The 21,927-nt window shown below is 33.3% G+C and overlaps 1 protein-coding gene across 1 annotated transcript in view; it reads right to left on the bottom strand.

Moving 5' to 3' along the window:
* Positions 1 to 19,234, bottom strand: part of LOC145268828 (mitoguardin-like) — a 58,479-nt gene extending 39,245 nt beyond the window's left edge. The window contains exons 1-5 of the mRNA XM_080124478.1: positions 18,984 to 19,234; positions 10,951 to 11,195; positions 10,150 to 10,323; positions 7,923 to 8,026; positions 1,022 to 1,246 (exon numbers count right to left, since the gene is read on the bottom strand). Of these exons, the coding sequence (XP_079980604.1) occupies positions 1,022 to 1,246; positions 7,923 to 8,026; positions 10,150 to 10,323; positions 10,951 to 11,185 (738 nt within the window). The 5' untranslated portion in view covers positions 11,186 to 11,195; positions 18,984 to 19,234. The remainder of the gene's footprint in view (positions 1 to 1,021; positions 1,247 to 7,922; positions 8,027 to 10,149; positions 10,324 to 10,950; positions 11,196 to 18,983) is intronic.
* Between the last annotated feature and the right edge of the window lie 2,693 nt (positions 19,235 to 21,927).

Below are 21,927 nucleotides of genomic sequence, written 5' to 3'. Positions count from 1 at the left end.
TTAAAATAAATAATTAAAAATTGTCATTAATTAAAATAAATAATTAAAAATTGTCATTAAATAAATAATTAAAAATTGTTATTAATTAAAATAATATATAAGAAAATCAATTTAAATCCTGTAAATTAAAATTCCAACTATTTATTACTCAACAAGGAATACAAGTTAAGGGAAAATTTTCCTTATTCCATGGAGTTTCAAAGAATGTTTTCTATCCCAAGGGAAATGAAGTCAGCAAAACAATATTCATAGGCAAGCTATAATTTTGCTGGTTAGCACATAAATTAACAACTACAAATTATGAAAGAAGTCATATTTGTATAAAAGTTGATAATAATGTTTATAAATTGATACCCTACAAACATTGGATATTTTCATGATATTCTGCAAACTTTCATTTTATTTTATTTTTTTTTTATTATTATTATTATTATTTTTTTTTTAATTCATTCACCCATCGAGTTGCATTGGTGATAATATTTGGACCTTACAGAGTACAATTTCTTCAGAGTTATTGATCTTTTGGATTTTATGATAATGCCTGGGATGGCGTTCTCTTCATTGTGGATATTACTGAATACAACTTTATTCTTTGATTTTTAACTGAAAAATTTTTTTATACTATAATTCACACTTGGGTAATACAGCACTAGTTAAAAATTAAAATTGGATTAAAGATATTTTTCCTTTCGCTTCAAGAATTACTATTTTGCCCCAACTCTAATTAGGCCCCGTTTCTTACTGTTTTGTCAGAATGAAATGAAACTTTGGTCATGACTAGTTTATTATATTCAAAACATCACATCAAAACACTAGGGTATTTGGCCTTTTTTTCTCTGTTCTACAGCATATGCTCTAGATGGCCTCCATTTAGCTTCTTTTTTTGGGGGGGTCACCCTGTATATATATATATATTGTTGTATATCTCTCCCAGGCAATGCCAGGTAGCCATGTTAGTAAGAATAAGATGACAGCACTACTTAAAAATTATCTAGAACATATCCTTCCAATGATCACTTACGTCGGTGGCAGAGACGAAAGACTCCTGGTCCTCCGACGACTCCACGTCCATGCTGTGTTGTTTTTCTACCCGGATGAGGTCAATCTCAGCAAAGGCAGCCAGAGCAGAGTCCAGTGCCGCCTGGTCAGCTTGTCGCTCACAAGATCTCTCAAAGTCATCCTGCATACGGTAGGCCAACTCCAACAGGTGCTCCAACTGGTGCTGTAGGGCGCTTGTCTCAGAATCCTAAAAAAAAAAAAAAAAATAAAGAAAAAAAATAAAGAAAACATTATAACGATCAGTATTGCTCGGTCTGGAGCCATTTAAATACTTTTTCTTTTTTTTTTAAAGTTTTATTTGTTAGCACATTTTTTTTTTTTTTTTACTTAAATAAGATAGAGTTAACAGATGCATTTGTTTTTTAAATATATTGTTTTAAGCAAAAACAATATTACGTACTTAATTGTCATGTTGTAAATAGTAATATATATATATATATAAGGTCGGTAGTACTTGGTGAACAGTAGTCTGAGATGTCAGAAATTTTTCTGTCTCTATGTCTGTCCTTGTGGCCATATCACTAGTAAGGGTGCTGGAGGTAAACGTTTTGTCTGAACTGACGTTATCCGCCTGATAGTCAGGGACCCGAACCTTGGATTAACCACTAAGGAGGCTGTCCTATCAACAGGCGCAAAGTACTGGGACTGCTGTATTGCCATTTGGTGAGTGGATCTGGACCATGCAGTAGTCTCTGGTGGGGCCTCTCGATGCCATACTAGTGGGTAATTGTTACGGCTTTACCTTTTCGTGTGCTACAAAAAAAAAAAAAAATTTCCTGTCTTTTTCTCTCTTACTTTCCCTCTCTGTACTGCTCTAACCAAGTATGCCGACCTGTTCCACAAATCCCAAAACCTCAACATGAAAATGAACCGCCCCCTTAAGTAAACACTTCATCAAATCTCCACACTAACGTAATGTACTTGCAATAACCCTTATCCCTGAGTGGCTTCCGGGCCTTGATAAGTGGTGACCACTGTGTAAAAAAAAAAAAAAAAAAAAATCCAAGAATTACGAGTAGAACAAGTGCTATCACGTTTTTAGTAAAAAAACAAAAAAAAACTATTGTTATGGTTGAAAAGTATGTCAGCCATTAATAATAATAATTAATAGTATCTATTATTATAGAATCTCATTATTATTATTAATATAATAATCAAGATAGATTCTATAATAATACATACACAATCTGCATAAATTAAAATATCATGTTTAAGCATATTGTATGACTAGGCAACAGCGGGCTGCCTGCTAGTATATATATAGTCTTTGAAGTTTTTTAACATTTGAAACTACAAAAAAATTACTTTTTATCATTCATTAAAAAAAAACAAAAAAAAAAACACTTAGTCAGTAAGTCATTTAATCACCTGCAATCACTGCATCAACTCTCGAATTTACTATAATACCAATTTTTTTATTTTTCAAGGGATCATCAGTTGTTTACCATGAAACACTGTTTCGGGGATTTAAAAACAAAACAGTATATTACTTCATGGCTCCCCAGCAGTGTTTATCAAACACCACCACCCTTAATCTTAGGAAGAAGACATGTTACAAAAAATTTTTATCCAATTTCCTATTCTTAATTGAAATTACTAACCTTTTCATAGTATAAAAATGAATTTCTTACCTGTGCGATTCATCAATTATATATATATATATATAGTATTCGGTTTGATGGCTTTGTTCTATGGCATATCAACATGTTTCAAGTTATTTAATGCCGAATCTGATCTGTAAAAGTTTTTATACTTCATTGATCCGGCCAGCATCTCCAAAGATTACACGTTTTTACATCTTGGCTGCCTGAGATGACGCTGCTCCCCACGTCATCGAGAGACCAACTCAGCTTTTTGAGCCGTCCGTTCTCTCTGATGTCCAGCTAACGACCAACTAGAATCTCCCCAAATCTACATCTCATCACGTGCCTCATTACGTGTTTAAGACCAACAGCTGATGTAACCCCCAATCTAGTTATTTGTTTATGCAAACCAAAAATCATGTTTACATCTATTTTAACATTGTTTTTTGGGAGTTTTTTTTTTTTTTTTTTTTTTTTTCAGCAAAACCATTTTTCAGGTCATTTAATGCCAAATCCATTCATTTTTGCAAAAGTTTCACGCTTCAAATTCTTCAAATATTCAAGAACTCTGGCGAAAAAACTGACCCATCAAATTATCGCCCCATTAGCCTCCTCTCACTTTTCGCCAAACTATTTGAGACCATAATTAACCATGATCTAGTCCGGCACCTTACAGACGCTAAACTTCTGACTGACCAACAATCTGGATTTAGACAAGCCCGTTCCACAGCTGACATTCTCACTGTAATCTCTGAACGTATATACCATTCACTGGATAAAGCGGGGGAGGGCAGAGCAGTAGCTCTAGATATATCTAAGGCTTTTGACAGGGTATGGCACAAGGGTCTCCTCAGGAAAATTAAATCATATTTGGTAGAGGAAAATTGCTGAGGATGCAGTTAGAAGATTTGGCGTTCCTATCCCATCGGGGTTAATCACCTGACGAAATGTAAAACAGCAACTAAAAGAGGAGGATAATAGTCCGCAATAAATAAATGGATAAATAATTACAAATTACTCATCTCAATAAATACAATTACAAGAAGGTTTGTACAGATGTTCAACATCTATTTTCAAGGTTTTTCAAAGTTTTTCAAGGCCTTCTCCAGACAAAATTCAAGGTTTCAAAATAAAATTTGATACATAAACAATATAACTAAAAAACTTAATTGATAATAAGAAAATTCATTTTCATTTACATACAGAACAATATGTCTGTCGACAACCATATTTACATTCCCTGAATCACTTATATTCAAATGCAATAAAATGTTATTTTCCCCACTCTAGATTGGTCTACGCTGTGTCCGTTTTACTTTTAAATTTCAAGTTATGTGGATGCAAGAGTTACATCCCTTCATCACTAAACTACCCAATGTTATTATATGGAAAACATCAAGTAGTTTCATGGTTTTAGAACAACGTATTTCGATTTTATTTTTAATATTTTAATAGTATTTTATTAATAAATTTAATCTATATATCTATACTTTTATAATGTCTGTGTGTGTGTGGGGGGGGTCTGTGTACACTTCCCTACCAAACTACTCTGTCAATTTTCGGTCTACAGACTGGAGATTTGACATAAGGAGTATTGAGATTTGGGAAAATCTTTGTAATCCGTATTCAGCCAGAAATTTCTTTTTTCTTGTCAAGAGGTCAAAATTCAACGATTTTGACCTTTGAGAAACTCTACCAAACTCCTCCACTAACTTTGGGTCTAAACACTTGATATTTTAAATGTAAGTTACTTCGACATGGATCAAACTTTATAATTTGATTTGAGCCGCAGAAAATAAATGCTAAGGGTTCAAAATTGGGATCAAAGGTAAAAAAAATTTGATTTCTGCGGTCTCTACCAAATTACTCAGCCAATTTCTAGTCTAAACATTTGAAATTTTACATAAAGGGTATTCAGAGATAGAGCAAGCTTTTTAATCGGTTTGGGTTGAAAATTTGAACTGTCAAAGGGTCAAAGTTCAAAAGATTTGATCTTTGCAGTCTTTAGCAAACTATTCAGCTAATTTTGGGTCTAAACATTTGAAAATTATACATAACGGGTATTCAGACATGCGCCAAGCATTTTAATCAGTTTTGGGGAGAAAATTTGGCTGCCAAAAGGTTAAAGTTGAAAGAGTTGACTTTTGCAGATTCTACCAAATTCTTCCACCAATTTGGGGTCTAAAAACTTGAAATTTTAGATGTAGGTAACTTGGACATGGATAAAAATTTGTATTTTGATTTGAGACCAAAATAATAAATGTTAAGGGGTCAAAGTTAAAAAATTGACCTCTGCAAATTTTGGTCTAAACATTTGAAATCTTACATAAAGTATATTCACATGTAGGGCAAGTTATGAACAGTACATACAGCCCGAGCAAAGCCAGGCTGAACTGCTACTAAATAATATTTATATCATTTTGTAGTATTTATTTTGATTTTCACTGGACATAAAAAAATACGAAGAATCGTAAAGTATAGGAAATAGGGTTGATGGAAAGACAATGGATAGGAAGTTGTTCACCAAGGTAGACAAAACGAAGCTGAAGTGGGATTGTTGGTCAAGGTGTGACCATGATTTTAGCATTAGTTTACGGTCACTTTTAAGAGTTGCAATGAATGCATTCAAATATATATACATGTATTGGAATATACTAACAAAACGCATGTGGTCTTAAAGAGGAAAAAATATCCAAACAGATGAGGCACAAAAATAGTCATAACTCCTTTAATTTTAATTGGATTTAAAAAAGTTAAAAAGATTCTTAGTTTATCGAGCTATTTCTATATGTACCAATATTGAAATATTTTAAGCCATTTCAATTTTTTCATGTGTATTGTTTTAAATCGGTGAACTCACATCCCTGAAAATATTGGTTATGACCCAAATTTTGTTGGTTTTTACTTTATCATCATCAGCATTTCCCGTTTCCTTTCCTTCTCTCTTGCAAAAATCTCCTCTTCTGTGTCTTTAACTTTCATTTTTGCTCTTCCAACTTAATTTTCCTCCCCATTTTCACATTCTCCTTACTTCTTCTTTCCAACTACTAGCCATTTTTCTGTTTTCTCTAATTCCCTTTGTTTTCGTCATCTGTATTACATCTCCTGCTACCTCCTCGTGCACCCCTCAATGTCGCCTTCTAGGTTATGTCCATCTAGTACATATGCATAAATTATTAATGACATGAAAATTTGACTTCTCAGAATTGGAACAAAACCGCACAGAAAACAAATTTTTCAAATATTTTCAGATGAAAAATATGACTTTATGTGCTAACATAATGCCAAACAAATTTGATTAGCCACAAATTTGAATACGCATTCAAATATATATATATATATAAATAAATAAATAAATAAAATAAAAACTTTCTTGGAGTTATACATTTGGATTTTACCGTCACTGGAATTTTTATCTTTCACCAGACTATCCATTCATGTGTAACCGCCTTTTTCTTCACCATATTCCCTCTGCTTCACTTTTTTGTTATCAAGTAAGATCTTTGACTTATTTGTTGTTTCATCAAATACTTTTCTATGCAAAATCCGATCCCACATTTTGCTAATTCCTACCCTCTGATGAGAAGGAAAGTATTTTTTCGAAACTCCGTGGATTAAGGACTATCCACTTATCTAGTGTTTCCTTTTCAGATTAAATATGTTTTTAACTCATTTTCAAAGTGTTTTTTTAACATGTTTTATTAACTGTTCGCTCCTATATATATATATATATATATATATAATATAAAGCGGAACGTCTGTGTGTGTGTGTGTGTCTGGTCATGAATAGGCTCCTATATGGTTGACTATTATAGAAAACTGATCACATATAATGATAGAAGATGTATCGAGACACAGGAATGGGTATGTTTGATCTGGCATAATGATGATTCATTAAAAATGTGGGGTCTGCATACGCGCCTGGTCCACAAATAAAAAATTTAAAAATAAAAAAAAATCTTTACAAGTGTTTTTTATATAGATGTACATAATAATATTTTGATAAGTATGTTTTAACTTAAATAGGCATGGTATAATAAAATTGTGGGGTCTGCATTCGCACCTGGCCTCCATAGAATAGAAATAGGCACAAACTTTAATAAAGACTTTTCATATCTATCTGCGTAAGTATACTTTGATAATTATGTTTCAGTTTGAAGAAATATGGTATAATAAAATTATGGGGTGTTCGTTCGCGCCTGACCTCCATAGAATGGAAATATGTCACAAAGTTTAACAAGGTTTTTTAATATAGATCCACGGAATATTGTGAAAAGTATTTCAGTGTGAACAGGTATGGTATAATAAATTACGGGGTTTATCTATTTTATTTTTACTTTCATCATATTTTGCTTTGGTTTTGATACCCCTAAATTCGAAGCTATCGCTTTACAACCCTTCCTTTTCATAACCTATCATACTTTCATAAATCAGAGTCCATTTTCTGTAGGCTGTTTTTGAACCCAGTCAACGACAGGTACTTTTGCTAGTATATATGTGTATCGGACAATAATATACTTCCGTGACATGCATTATTAATAGTAGCAACATTCTCTTTACCATCTTTCTTTTTCTCTCTCTCCTCCTCCTCCCTGTTTTCTCTTTTATCTCTCTCTCCTACTCCTTGTTTCCTCTTTTATCTCTCTCTCCTCCTCTCCGTTTTCTCTTTTTTTCTCTCTCTCTGTTTTTTCTTTTTAATCACTCAGTACTCTCACTTTTTGAAAGAAATATTTACAATTTTTTGCTAACTTTCGATGTTTAAAAAATTTTGGTTTGTTTAATTTTGTTAAATGTTATTCCTGTTCTTTATTCGATGCATCTTTAATTCTTCAGGACATGGGTCGCCTATGATCTATTTTAATTGATGTTGTCCTGTGATGCTATCCACGCCCCCTCTCCCCAAAGTGTTAGTAAGTGGGGGAGAAAGGGAAAAAGTATGACAAAAAAAAAAAAAAAAAAAAAAAATTTATCAGTTGAACAAAAGGAAATAGGGTTGGTGGAAAGACATAAATAGGAAGTTGTTCACCAAGGTAGACAAAAGGAAGCTTAAGTAGGATTGTTGGTCAAAGTATGGCGATGATCGGGACAAAGAAGCTCAATATAATTTAGAGTAAGTTTTAGGAGCGTCAGTTGAGTATGGTTTGCGGACAGTCTTGGGTTTGCGACAGTTGATGGCAGTTAGAATTGAGCAGGGACGCAAGTTGTGGCTTGGAGCAAAAGTAAAAGAAAAAAAACAGGAAAAGAAAAAAAACGAGAAAAATTAAGGTTTTGGTAACTTACTGGAAGGGCTAACAAATCCGCAGGATCATCATCTTCGTCTAAATATGCTAATTTATTCAGACCATCTTCCCAGTGAGAAATGGACATATCCAAACTTTCAAGGCCTGTTAAAATCAAAAAATGAATTAAATATTTATTACTAGCGGGACGTGTGGAAATTCCACAGCAGCATCTTTCATACGTAATATATTATATCTGGGCATTCAGTGGACGTTCAGTGTTAATGAAAACCCTGCAATGCTATTGTAGCCCTTTTGTTAAAACTGTAAAAGTATTTATCTAAGTAATCTAGTCAATACAGTGTCAGGTATAATAGGAAATAGTGTTGGTGGAAAGATAATGGCAATGATTGTAAGAAAGGGAAATAGGGTTGGTGTTAAAACAATGGAGAGAAAGTTGTTCACTAAGGTAAACAAAAGGAAGCTGTTTTAAGTTTATTTTGGAGAGAAATAGTTCCCACATGAGAGAGAGGCACTAATATCATCTTATTGATTACAAATGGATGGACACAATGAATGGAGAGCTTAGGGTAGCAATACACACAGACGATAAAACACTTTGGATAATCACAGATTTCAAAGGGGTTCTGCTAAGATTGTCATATTTTAAAAAGTAAGTTTAAGTTTCCAAAATACACTGTTTTGTTCGGAAATGAATATATTTTCAAATCAATTAATAAATAATAATGTGCATGTGTGTGTGAAAAGGGACTTTGGAAATATCCTGAAGCGTATCGCTTTGAAGGAACCATAAATAAATGCATTTTACTTGTATTAGGTTGGTGAAAAAATAATGTTTTTTGACGTTCAACTATATGTATAAAAACGACATTTAGATTGGCACAAAAATAATGGTTTTTGATGTTCAACTATATACGCGTGTGTATATATATATATATATATATATATATATACACACACACAGGGTGACCCCCCCCCCAAAAAAAATCTAAATGGAGGCCATCTAGAACGTATGCTGTAGAACGGAGAAGAAAAGGTCAAAGACCTTAGTGTTTTGCTGTGATGTTTTGAATATAATAAACTAGTTATGACCAAAGTTTCATTTCATTCAAACAAAACAATAAGTAACGGGACCTAGTTAAAGTTGGGGCCCGTTTTTTTTTTTGGGGGGGGGGTCACCCTGTTATATATATATATATATATATATATATATATATATATATAAAATGGACATTTAGATTGGTGCAAAAATGTTGTTTTTTGACGTTTAACTATATATAATATAAAAGCAACATTTAGGTTGGCGCGAACATCATGTCATTTTCTTGACGTTCATATATATATATATATATATATATATATAAATGAACATTTAGGTTGGTGCAAAAAATAATGTTTTTTGACGTTCAACTATATATATAAATAATAATAAATTAAAATATATATATATATATATATATAAAAATAACATTTATGTTGGTGGAAAAATGTCGTTTTTTATGTTCAGCTATATGTATAAAAATGACATTTGGGTTGGTGCAAAAATTTTGTTTTTTGACATTCAACTATATATATATATATATATATATATATATATATAACAACATTTAGGATGGTGCAAAAATAATGTTGTTTTACGTTCTTATATATATAGATATATATATAAAACGACATTTAGGTATGTACAAAAATCATGTTGATTTTATACATAGTTGAACATTAAAAAACAACATTATTTTTGCACCAACCTAATACTTAAAACCATGCAGAGTCAGATTTTTACTTCTTTTGTTTTATTTGTTTGTTCCTTTGTACAAAACCAGACAACGTGTGAATCGGACAGGTTTGAAGTGTAAAAACACAATTAAAAAGTAACGTGCTCATTAGATATACTCACTATCGTATATCGGGCCTTTCGTTATCTATCAAGAATATCAAGTTCCGTGAAAATAGTTTAAAAAATAAATAACTGGCAGAGAAACCTTCCTGCTTCCAGAATATTTGTCGAAAGACCTTTGTGTGTTTTTGGTCAAATAAATACATTTCTTTTACGACTGTTCATCTGCGTTTATCCTCTCTTCTTTGCCATTTGTCGTTTTTTGCCTGCGTCTACTTCTTTAGCGATATGGTCGATCGGAATTTAACCGATCACCGCCCACTGTAACAAGGTTCTATATTTTTGATAACTTTTTGTAAACAAATTATTAAAAGGCAAACATTCAATGAAAAAGACAAACAACTTTTAAATTAAGAAGAGAATAACATACCCAACTGACAGAGCTGGGCAGCCGTTAGGCCAGACGTGTCAATTGCTGAGTGCGTTAAGGTGGAAGTTGTGGATGCTAGACTTGTGTTTGAAGTGGATGCTGACAGAGATTTGTATCTAGCAAGGGATCTGACAGAGGCAGGACTGGCACCGCTACCTTTCGGCCAGCAGACATCTGCAAAAAAAAACAAAAAGAAAACATGGAAGATGGAAAAATCATACAAGAATTTGTATTAAAAGTGCAGAAAAATATTGATTTGTCGGAAAAGATTGGAGCAAATGACAAGTAAAAGGGTGGAAGAAAAAAGTAAAGACGTGCAAGAGAGACAGGGGCGTACGACCGACGGAAGGACACAGACGGGGGCGTACGACCGACGGAGGGACACAAACGGGGGCGTACGATCGACGAAGGGACACAGACGGGGAGGGACACAGACGGGGGCGTACGAGCGACGGAGGGACACAGACGGGGGCGTACGAGCGATGGAGGGAAACAGACGGGGGCGTACGAGCGACGGAGGGAAACAGACGGGGGCGTACGAGCGACGGAGGGAAACAGACGGGGGCGTACGACCGACGTAGGGACACAGACGGGGGCGTACGACCGACGTAGGGACACAGACGGGGGCGTACGACCGACGTAGGGACACAGACGGGGGCGTACGACCGACGGAGGGACACAGACGGGGGCGTACGACCGACGGAGGGAGGAAGATTGGGGAGTACGAAAGACGGGGGAGTACGACGGACAGAGGGAGTGAAACTGGTGTACAACAGAGAGATAGGTTATGAGAACTTTTACCTCCATTCGAGTTGTCATGGGTTAATCTTGTTTTAGAGAGTCTACTTGGAGGATTCATCTTCCGCTCCCCGGATTTCTTTTTCTTCCCCTTTTTCCGAAAGATGATCGAGAGGAGTCCAAACAGAGCAATGCCAAGGGACACACCAAACACAGTCGCTTTCACGGGTTGGTTGAATTGCAACTGTCGGATGACCGACATCCGAGCAAAAAGCTGGTTTACCAGTTCTGAATTCATCTTTTTCAATCTGCAAGGAAAGAGGACAAAAATGGAAGGAATCAATCATTAGAAAGGAAATACATTCCCCATAATAGGATCTGACGCTTGAAGAATTTGCCAATCATCTCAGTTAGACATGCGGACAAATTAAGAATAGGATCAGGTCGGCAATCAAACATTGGAATCTTTAGCGGACATTGTAAATAAGTTAAAAAAAAATGTATAAATAAGTTAAAAAACAAAAAAAAAAAATGTGTAAATAAGTAAAAAAAATGTATAAATAAGTTTAAAAAAAAAAAAAAATGTGGTACATTTTTTTTTTGTTAGGTAGTTTTTAATGCTTTTTAATTGATCTAAACTATTAAGTTTTAATGAGTGATTTACAAAAATATATTTTATATTTTTCATTTTTTTTTTGGAGGGGGATATTCAATTATATAACTTATATAGTTTTTAACAGGTGCTTCTGCAGTTTAATTAATCTTTTTTTTCGTAAGTAACGTGCCAACATTAACCAAGCAGAAAAAACCGTTCAATATTTCACACAAATTCTGTTTACATTGGGGGGGGGGGAGCACGGAGCGTTGTGACAGCCGCGGCTGCCACAACACTCCCCCCCCAATGTAAACAGAATTTGCGTGAACTATTAAACGGTTCTTCTGCTTGGTTAATGTCGGTGCGTAACTTATGGAAAAAAGATTAATTAAACTGTAGAAGGATCTATCTAAGTCATATAATTGAATATCCCTCTCAAAAAAAAAAAAAAAAAAAAAAAAAAAGAAAAGAAAAAAAAAATGAACGCGAAACATAAAATGTTTTTGCAAATTGCTCGTGAAAACTTAATAGCTGAGATCAATTAAAAAAGAATTAAAAACTATGTAACACAAAAAAAATGAAGCACTTTTTTCTTTTTTTTTTTTTTGAAAACTATCTTATTTAAAACGTCCACTTAAGATTCCTCCGCGGGTTACAAGTCACTTTACTACTCGAACGCATCATGTAAGAAAAGCATTAACGAAAACTGTGAAATAGCACAAAATATTGCCAGGGTTCAGGGGTTAATACCATGCAAATGGTAAATTTGCTACGGGGCTTAAATGCCAGATTCGTTTTCAGCGGCCTTGATAATCCCTAAAAACACAAACTAGACTGAAGATTGCAAATACAGGGGACATACTTATCTCAGTCGGCATTGTGTTACAGTTAAAATAAACATTTACCAAAAATTATTTAAAGTTAAAAGTAATTTTTATGGAAAATTGGGTGAAATTGCTTTTTTCCAATATATCTCTTGAAGATTGCAAATACAGGGGACACACTTATCTCATTTTTCGCCAATGTAATGGCAGACGATTTGTTTTAGCCAATATAGAGACTTTTTTTTTTTTTTTTTTACTAAAAATGCAATAACAGTTCTACTTGATAACTTTTCGTAATTTTTGGATATATTACTATTTTCGACATGATAAGTAAGTATGTAATCTTATTTTAGCTTAAAACCACATATTTACAAAATTGATCTGTCGACCCTATCTTAACAAGCATTTTCTTTTTAATCCGGGACTTGAGGTTAGTGATGCAAGTACTTCTGCAGTTTACGAACAATGTTATTTTTTAAAATAGGAATTTCAAGTGAAATTCATTTTTAAAACGGTATCTTTTGTTTATTAAATTGTTAGGTAAAAGTATAGAACACTTAAAGACCTCCTCCTCTTAAGAATGGCTTTCTAAATAACAATTTCAGCATGATCCGTATTCTGCAGGAGCAGCAAAGTAAATAATTATACTTTTGGTACGTGCGCACTTATTGTATCGTGCTGAAATAATAACGTTATTATTCAGAAACCCATGGGGGAGGGGTTTTGTAACTATCCTGTACTTCCATCTAACAATATAAACAAAGATATGGCAAAAATTGAATGTAACTTGAAAATACTATTAAAAAAAAAAAAAAAGCGTGGTAACATAGATGCATAAGCACTCTCCAGGCCAAGATCACAGTGTAGTATCTGTTCTGATGTTTCACTTAAATTAATTTGTCCTTAGTCAATGAAGGGAAAACCCTTCTATAGTAAGGCAATTTTTATTTTTACCTACTTCCAGAGTGCCCCTTTTCAGAGAGTTGGTCTCCCCCCCCCCTCAACATTAAAAACGACCTTGTGTCACATTTTGCTTTCGTGGGGAAACAAATAAATACCAATAGTTCACAGGATTTTTTTTTTTTTAATTTTATTTTTCATTTTTATGAGGATTGGTTGGTTGGTTGGTTGTTTTTATTTTACGGCATATCAACCCTTTTCAGGTTAAATCTGGTGATTTTGAAGAAAAATTTTTTTTAATAGAATATATTTGTTTTTTGCAAGTCAGTTTCTATTCAACCCATAGTTGGGACCCTAACAGGTACTATCACTCCAGGTCAGAGTGGACCTGGGAGCAATGGCAATTAAAGGGTAGCTCCACACTCCCCCAGAGCCCGCAAGCTGGGGCCTCACCATCGGATATAATTTAAGGTCATATCCAGGATCATTTTTATGAGGGAGTCATTCACTTATTTAGGCTTGAAGGCCGCTCAGAGATAAAGATTAATAAATGTAAATAGACTTAGTAGCCTCGTAGGAGATGCCCTTTTCTCTTCCCTGCAACCTCTTTCTCACAGTGTATAAGGATTATTTGATATATTCATAATCGTAACCTATTTCCAAAAGAGGGGAGATATAACATATGAGAAATATTCGGAATCAAGTCTCCCCTTGCTGTTATTTCAGATTATTTGAAACCATAGCAGCAAGTTTTAGCCTGCCCTTAATCAAGGCCAGATGTTTTGGGAAAATATATATATATATATATATATATATATATATACATACATACACACACACACACACACACACACACACACACACACACACACATATATATACATACTTGAGTAAAAAAAAAAAAAAGAATGTAATTTAAATTCCCGGAAAAAACCCAAAAAAACTTTAACCTACCGCAGACTTAACACTTGCATAATCCGACTTCTAAAATGTCTACAATTACAAAAAAGAAAACTATATACAGATGAAAAAAAAAAAAAAAAAATGTAACTAAAATTGTTAAATAGAAATAGGCTTAGCACTTGCATAAGCCGATTTCGCAAAAGTCTACAATTTTAAAAGAGAATTTAACTATATAAGGATGAAAAAAAAGAAAACCTTAACTAAAACTTTGGAAATAAAAAACAGGAATCCTTAGCTGCCTGCGATGTAGCTGTTTCAGAGATTTGGTAGTCTTCAAGTCCAATGTAAACAAATTCTTGATGACCGAGATTTAAAAACACGACAGCTGTAAAATACATGGCTCTCCAGTAGAAAATACCACTTCTCCAATAACAAAAGGGCAGGAGCTGCTAGTTAGAAAGACTAATCCTGCCTTGACAGAGTTCAAAATAGACTTTATGGCCTAGTGGGGGATGCCCTTTTCTTTTCCTTGCAACCTCTTTCCCACAGAAGAGACTTGCGAGCCTTGTCTGAGCTCCAATCTATGCCCCTCCCCTCACAAAACTTTCATGAAAAACACTTGTCTAGTTGAAACCACTGTCAATAATTTCCCCCCACTTTCTGTGCCTGACCCTAAACGTAGATTCCATGAACAAAGCTTCTTTCTTAGAACTGCACACCGGTGAAACTCTTCTATTTACCGGTTTTCCAGCTGACTACAATTTGGTAGTCTTCAAGTCCAATGCAAACAAATTCTTGATGACCCCCTTCCCTTAACCATAGTCCATTTTACTAAATTTCCATGTCTAACGATTACTACGATATTATCCCATTGACTACCGTACACCTAATAACCCCTATCCATGAGTGGCCTCCGAGCCTTGATAAGTGGTGACTTCTTTGTCAAAATAAAAAAAAAAAAAGGTTACAGAAAGAGTAATAAAAAAGAAACCGCTTTCAACCATGGCATTTCGAAGATAAATGCTTCTCGTCAGAAGAGGAGAAAAAGCCAGCATTATACAAAAGTAAAAAAGACAACACCGATTGTGAAAACATTCAGATTAGAATTGGAAAAAAAAAAATTTTATGGGTAAGGGGAGGGGGAGGGGCGAGTTGATGGGATTAAAAGAGAGAAGAGACAGAAAAGAACAATAAATGCTAAAAGAATATACAAAACAATATATACGAAAAATACTAAGAAAAAATTTAAACTTGTAAAAATATTTGAACATTTTTTTTTTTTTTACAACTTTTAAAAAATTACAATAAAGATCTCAAAATACTTTAAATCAGAAAATATAAATAATTTGCACCGAGAAGAAGATTTACTTTAATTCTCGCATTAAATACGTTTAGAACACATTCCACTCCACAATACACTTTGTTTTATAATATTATGTTTTATATATAATTGCTTGCATCAAAGTTTAGAATGCAAAAGTCAAGTATTATGCTTCAGTTGTGCTCTAAAAAGAAACATTCATTTCAAACGCGTTGATTCTCATATCAAATAACTTTCTCTTTATCTTATGCTTGGCATTCCTCTTTCTTGCTATGATAATAGCTCGGATTTAAGTTGAAAAAGAAAAAGTCATGTATAATAATGAAATTGTAATATAAACAGAAACATTCATTTATGCACTTATATTACCGTGTCATTCTTTAAAAATAGTATTTGCAAGTTAAATTTAACTTTTGATATCCTTTTTATTAAATTGTTAGGTGAAAGTACAGAATAATTACAAAACACCCTCCCCATGTTAAGAATGACTCCATTGTGAAAAATTCCATATACAGTTGCCATCTTTCTGGTTTTGTTTAGCCGCCCACGCAGTTTAGTGGTTGGTCGTCATAGGTTAATTTTGAATGTGTCAGGTGATTTGCTTGGCGCACCTTTTGTATCATGCTTTTACTTTCAGTCCATGCAGGAACTCGGCAAATGGATGGATTCAAAACCCAGCGGCTCCTACACTGGAGGGAGGCACGACAATTCCTTCATGTTGTATCACCAAACAGTCGAATCTATCCAAATTAAGGATGACATTCAAGAGTACCGCTGCCACATCTGGGCAGGAGCTGCTAAAAACAGCCTATCCTGCCTTGACAGAGTACAAAATAGACTCTGTGGTTTAGTGGGGGATGCCCTTTTCTCTTCCCTCTCTCCCACAGAAGAGACGTGTGAGACTGTCTTTGTTTTATCATTATTTCCATGGCAGGCGCTCGTCTGAGCTCCAATCCCTCGTCCCCCCCCTCGCCAATCTTTCACGAGAAACACCTGTCTGGCTGAAACTACTGTCAATAATTTTCCCCACTCTTTATCTGTGCCTAAATCCAAACGTAGATTCCACGAGCAAAGCTTCTTTCTTAGAACTGCATGCCAGTGGAACTCTCTGCCGCTTGCCTGTTTCCCACCTGACTACAACTTGGACGTCTTCAAGTTCAACATAAACAAACTCTTGATAAACCGCCCCTTTAAGAAAGACACTATCAAAACCCCCAATACTAATGATTACTACAATACTATCTCATTGATTACTGTACACGCAATAACCCTTATCCCTGAGTGGCCTTCAGGCCTTGATAAGTGGTGACCCCATGTAAAAAAAAAAAAAAGAACAGTTCTTCATGTTTATTTACCAAATATTGGATCTTATCTCAATTCATCTAGAGTTCCAAGCGACTCACATCATGCCTAATTATAGGCGCCAACATTCCGGCTGAGTCCACCATGAACATTCATGGATCCTTTCGGGGGAACAATGAACTAACACTCCGACAATAGGAGTTCATACTACTGGCTCCATGCGTATGGAGGCAAAACAGGCCACCGTTTCACAAAAGGACAATACCAGAACCAATAAACTTTCATTGCTGTTACATTTGAATAAATTTTAAGTTTGAAAAAATATGGCTTTTGTATTTGTGGATTCTTTTGCCTCTGCAGGGGGTAAATTGGGATGTGAGAAATAATTTCTTACATTATAAATAATAACGATATTAATTCAGCACGGTAACATAAGTGCATAAGTACCAAATAAAGCCGGGCAAATCAAGTAGAAAGAAGAAAAAAATAAGATAGGGAAAACGAAAAGTAAACGGTTGTAAAATTGCTCTTTAATATATTTTAATTAATGCAGATTTTGCATTTATTATATTATATTGGACCGAATATATAGTGGTAATTTAAATAGTTAAAAAAAAAATAAATAAGTAAATGACTTGTGCGCCACCACGAGAATAGAAACCAAAACGTTTAGTTTACGATTTACATTTTTCCTTTGGCGTTAATGACTGAGCTATGAAGACATGTTTGCTGCAAGGCTAAAAATTAAAACATGAACCAATAACTATTACGTTACGCATGCATATTTGTAATGCTGTCGTTCGACCTTCACCTGACAAATTCAATTTTTTTTCATTTTCACTAGCTAAAACCCAAATATAAATTTTGCATGGGTTCGAATACCTTATATATTAAGTTTCATGTCTGAAGATCAAAAACTGACAGAGGAGTTTGGTAGGCAAAATTTTTTAAAACAAATATATACATATATTATCTATATACATATATATATATATAAAGTGAACGTGTCTGTGTACATTACCCTACGCAATAACTGTCAATTTTAAGTCTACAGACTCGAAATTTGATATACAGGGTACCGAGATTTGGGAAAATCTTTGTGATTGGTTTTCGGCCAGAAATTTGGCTGTTAAGGGGTCAAAGTTCAACGATTTGACCTTTGAGAACTCTACCAAACTCCTCCGACAATTTTCGGTCTACACACTTGAAATTTTATACATAGGTTCCTTGGACATGGATCTAACTTGATTTGAGCCCAAAACAATAAATGTTAAGGGGTTATAATAGGGGTCAACATAACACCTCCAAACACCCGAGCAACGCCGGGCTGAAATGCTAGTAATATATATATATATATATATATATATATATATATAAGAGGTTTGTGTTTGCTATAACCTTTTTACGCAAATATTACGCAAGTATAAATCATGTAGAATATCTGCATTAATATAATTACACATAATAGTTAACTAAGATGATCGCCTAAGAAAACCAAAAAACTAATAGGGAATTAATTAAAATTAATGTTTAAAAGAATATGCAAATTAGTTAGATCTTTTGCAGATGAATGCAATTCCACGATCCATGTATAACAAAGTTGTATTTTCTTTTTAAATAATCAGAAGAAAAAAAAGGGGGGGTAATATGAATATCAATACACACATACACACAAAAAAAAAAAAGAATTATAAGAGTAGGGATATACTTTTGTAGATGAGGAGTTGATTTTCTTAGTTTCACTTTCGAAGTCATAAAGAAAAAAAAAAACTAAGGTCATTTTTTTTTTTTTTTAAAATTTGATCATAGAAAAGTCGGATGGAGTCGACCATCATTCAAATATTCTTAAGAGGCAACAATTCCTCCCATTTTCTAGTCTTTCCTTCTTTATCCATCATTATTAAAAAAAAAAAAATACTAATAAACAATTAACAAATATCGATTATTCAGCATTTAAAAAAAAACACCTTAAACGTTAATAAACATCCATTAGAGAAGATGAGGGTGCCCGCTTCTTCGTCTTGGGGAAGATTCCATTCAACGCAAGGGCCATTCTAACACAAATTGGTTTTCAGTTAGAATATTTATATACTTTAATACATCACGCTGCAAATAGAAAGAACCAACACCTGAAGGTCGTGACTGACGAAAGAAAAAAAAGAAAAAACAAATTTTTGTGTTGCTTTAAAAATAATAACAATAATGATGGTTGTACGTGAACAGAAGCTCCGACGAAAATCACGTTACTTACTTGCGATAAAACCCCCGCACAAAACAACAAAAAGAACACGCTCCTTTCGGTTTTTAGGTTATACAACAAATTAACAACAGAAGCTAGCTCTTCTTAATAGACATTGCTTTTTCATTATAGCCCCGGGGGGCTAACATTTGCTGTAGACATGTCCCCGGGGGGTGCCAGTTGTGATTTGAAAGAAAATAAAAGTAGAGACTCAGTCGTTGTCGTAGTTAAAATAAGTATCAAGCTGACAGCCCAAAAATGGTGGCAAATCGACCAATGACGCCACCTATTGGCTGGGACTGAAAAGAAAATCACATGGTAAACAGGCGGCCAATTCAGAATGATATAAACAAAACTTTTATTTATATACTAGCAGGGTGATTCAACGTTGCCTGGGATTGAATGATGATCAATCAGTGTTTTATCTCCCCCATCCCATATTTTTATTGTCATCGAAATCGATGAAATAGCCAATTTTTCAATCAAATCGATTGATTGACTGCTTACTTATTGGGGACATGCAGTATGCACTTGAAGCAAACTTCACATTCCTCTCGCAGTATGACAAGTTCACAATATTGTATTCTCACAGTGGAGAACCTACTGTTCATATCATAAAATTATTATATATATATATATATATATATATATATATATATATATATATATATATATATATATATATATATATATATATATATATATAGAGAGAGAGAGAGAGAGAGAGAGAGAGAGAGAGAGAGAGAAACATTCATTTCGAATGCGTCCCCGTCATATTAAAGTACGGTACTTGTTTAGTTTAATCAAGACATTAAAAAATGAAAATATTGAAAAAAAGGATTATATTGTACATATCCGTTATGGAACGAAGTCGCCCGAAAAAAAATTTCACTAAATTTTATCAAGTATTTTTTTTTTTATAGCGAAAAAACAATTTGTTATGATACCGAGCAAAAGGTTCGATTTTTAGGAAGAAAAGCTAGTATTAAAGATGGGGAGGGAGTGTCGGCGCTTTACATTGAGTTATCTCCCCGTGGCGTGTTCAAAAAATTACAAGATGCTGACTTTAACGCGCTCTCATAAAAACGTGTTTTTCTGCTGTCAAAAAAAAAAACTACTCGATCAAAGTAAGTGAATTTTTTTTTTTTCGGAGATCTTCAGTCCAAAACAGATACGTACAATATAACCTTTTTTCGATTTTTTTCATTTTTTTTAATGTCTTGATTAAACTGTACAAGTGCTAAATTTTTTACTTAATTGGATCAAGTAGTTAAAAAAAAAATTTTTTTTACAGAGGAAAAATCAAAATTTTATGAGATCAATCGTATCCCGACATCTTGCATATTTTCCAGACGAGAAGGGTGCGCCAAGGGAGATAATTTCATCACCGTTTGTGAAAAATTGACGCGATTATTTTGAAACATGGGTAGAAATAGATAAATACTTTAGTTTTTTTTTTGTTTGTTTTATTTTATTTTATTTTTTCACTTATTTTACAGAGTTTCTCTGCGCCTTTTGGTAATCGTGAAGAAAGAGAGAGCCTGTTTCCTCCGTTTGACTATAGGTGGCGTTACTGTCTGTCCACCCAGTTACGGAAGCACAAAATGTATATAATGGCACCCTTGAAATAAAAATAAATGTTTTTGTTATATTTTAATTTTAAACATGTTTTTTTGTTGTTTTTTTTTTTTGCAAACATATTTAAGTTTTTTTGTTTGTTTTTTTTTCAAACATATTTACGTTTTTTTTGTTTTTGTTTTTGCAAACATATTTAAGTTTTTTGGTTTTGTTTTTTTTTTCAAACATATTTACGTTTTTTTTTGTTTTTGTTTTTGCAAACATATTTAAGTTTTTTTGTTTGTTTTTTTTTCAAACATATTTACGTTTTTTTTGTTTTTGTTTTTGCAAACATATTTAAGTTTTTTTGTTTTGTTTTTTTTTCAAACATATTTACGTTTTTTTTGTTTTTGTTTTTGCAAACATATTTAAGTTTTATTTTTCCAAACGTTTACATTTTGTTGTTTATTTTCAAACATTTACGGTTTTTTTTTTTTTTTTGGTTTTTACGTTATTTTTAATTAATTAATTTTTTTTTGCAAGCATAAACTAAATATTTTGAAATATTTTTCTTTTTGAAAAGTTTTCTTATGCACTTATTGTACCGCGCTATTTTTTAATAGTAGTTTCAAGTAAGATTCAGGTTTTACAATATCCTTTTTCAAATATATATATATATATATATATATATATATATATATATATATATATATATGTGTGTGTGTGTGTGTGTGTGTGTGTGTGTGTGTGTGTGTACTCGCGGAAAAGGTAAAATAAGTGCAGAAAAATTAAGAAAAAAAAGGGGGGTCCATAAAAAAAAGATAAAAGAAAAAAACGTTGTTTTTGTTTTTTTTTTCATTATAAGAGCGGAAAAATTACTCGCGGAAAAACGGTTGTACCATAAATATGTTTAAAAGAAAAATATAGCAAGAACATTTAGTTTATGCTTGCCCCCCCCCCCCAAAAAAAAAGAAAATAACGTAAAAACAAAACAAAAAAAACGTAAACGTTTGGAAAAATAAAACTTAAATATATTTGCAAAAAAAAAAAAAAAAAAAAACATGTTTAAAATTAAAATATAACAAAAACATTTATTTTTATTTCAAGGGTGCATTATATACATTTTGTGCTTCCGTAACTGGGTGGACAGACAGTAACGCCACCTATAGTCAAACGGAGAAAACAGGCTCTCTCTTTCTTCACGCTTACCCCCCCCCCCTTTTTAATCCCGTTTTCATTTTATCATTTATTAATCCCTTTTTCGTTTAAAGGCACCTCTTCTTCGTCAACGAAATAAGCAAGATGGCCGGGACAAGATCAATCTCTGTAAAAAAGAAAACTACTTGATTAAATTAAGTGAACTATTTTTAATAAATTAATTCCATAACGAGTCCATACA

This window comes from Euprymna scolopes, chromosome 44 (assembly GCF_053919585.1).
Source record: "Euprymna scolopes isolate OS-2025 chromosome 44, ASM5391958v1, whole genome shotgun sequence".
NCBI classification, from domain to species: Eukaryota; Metazoa; Mollusca; class Cephalopoda; order Sepiida; family Sepiolidae; genus Euprymna; species Euprymna scolopes.
Note: the sequence above shows the minus strand (reverse complement) of the source record. Positions and strands in the feature narration are given on the sequence as shown.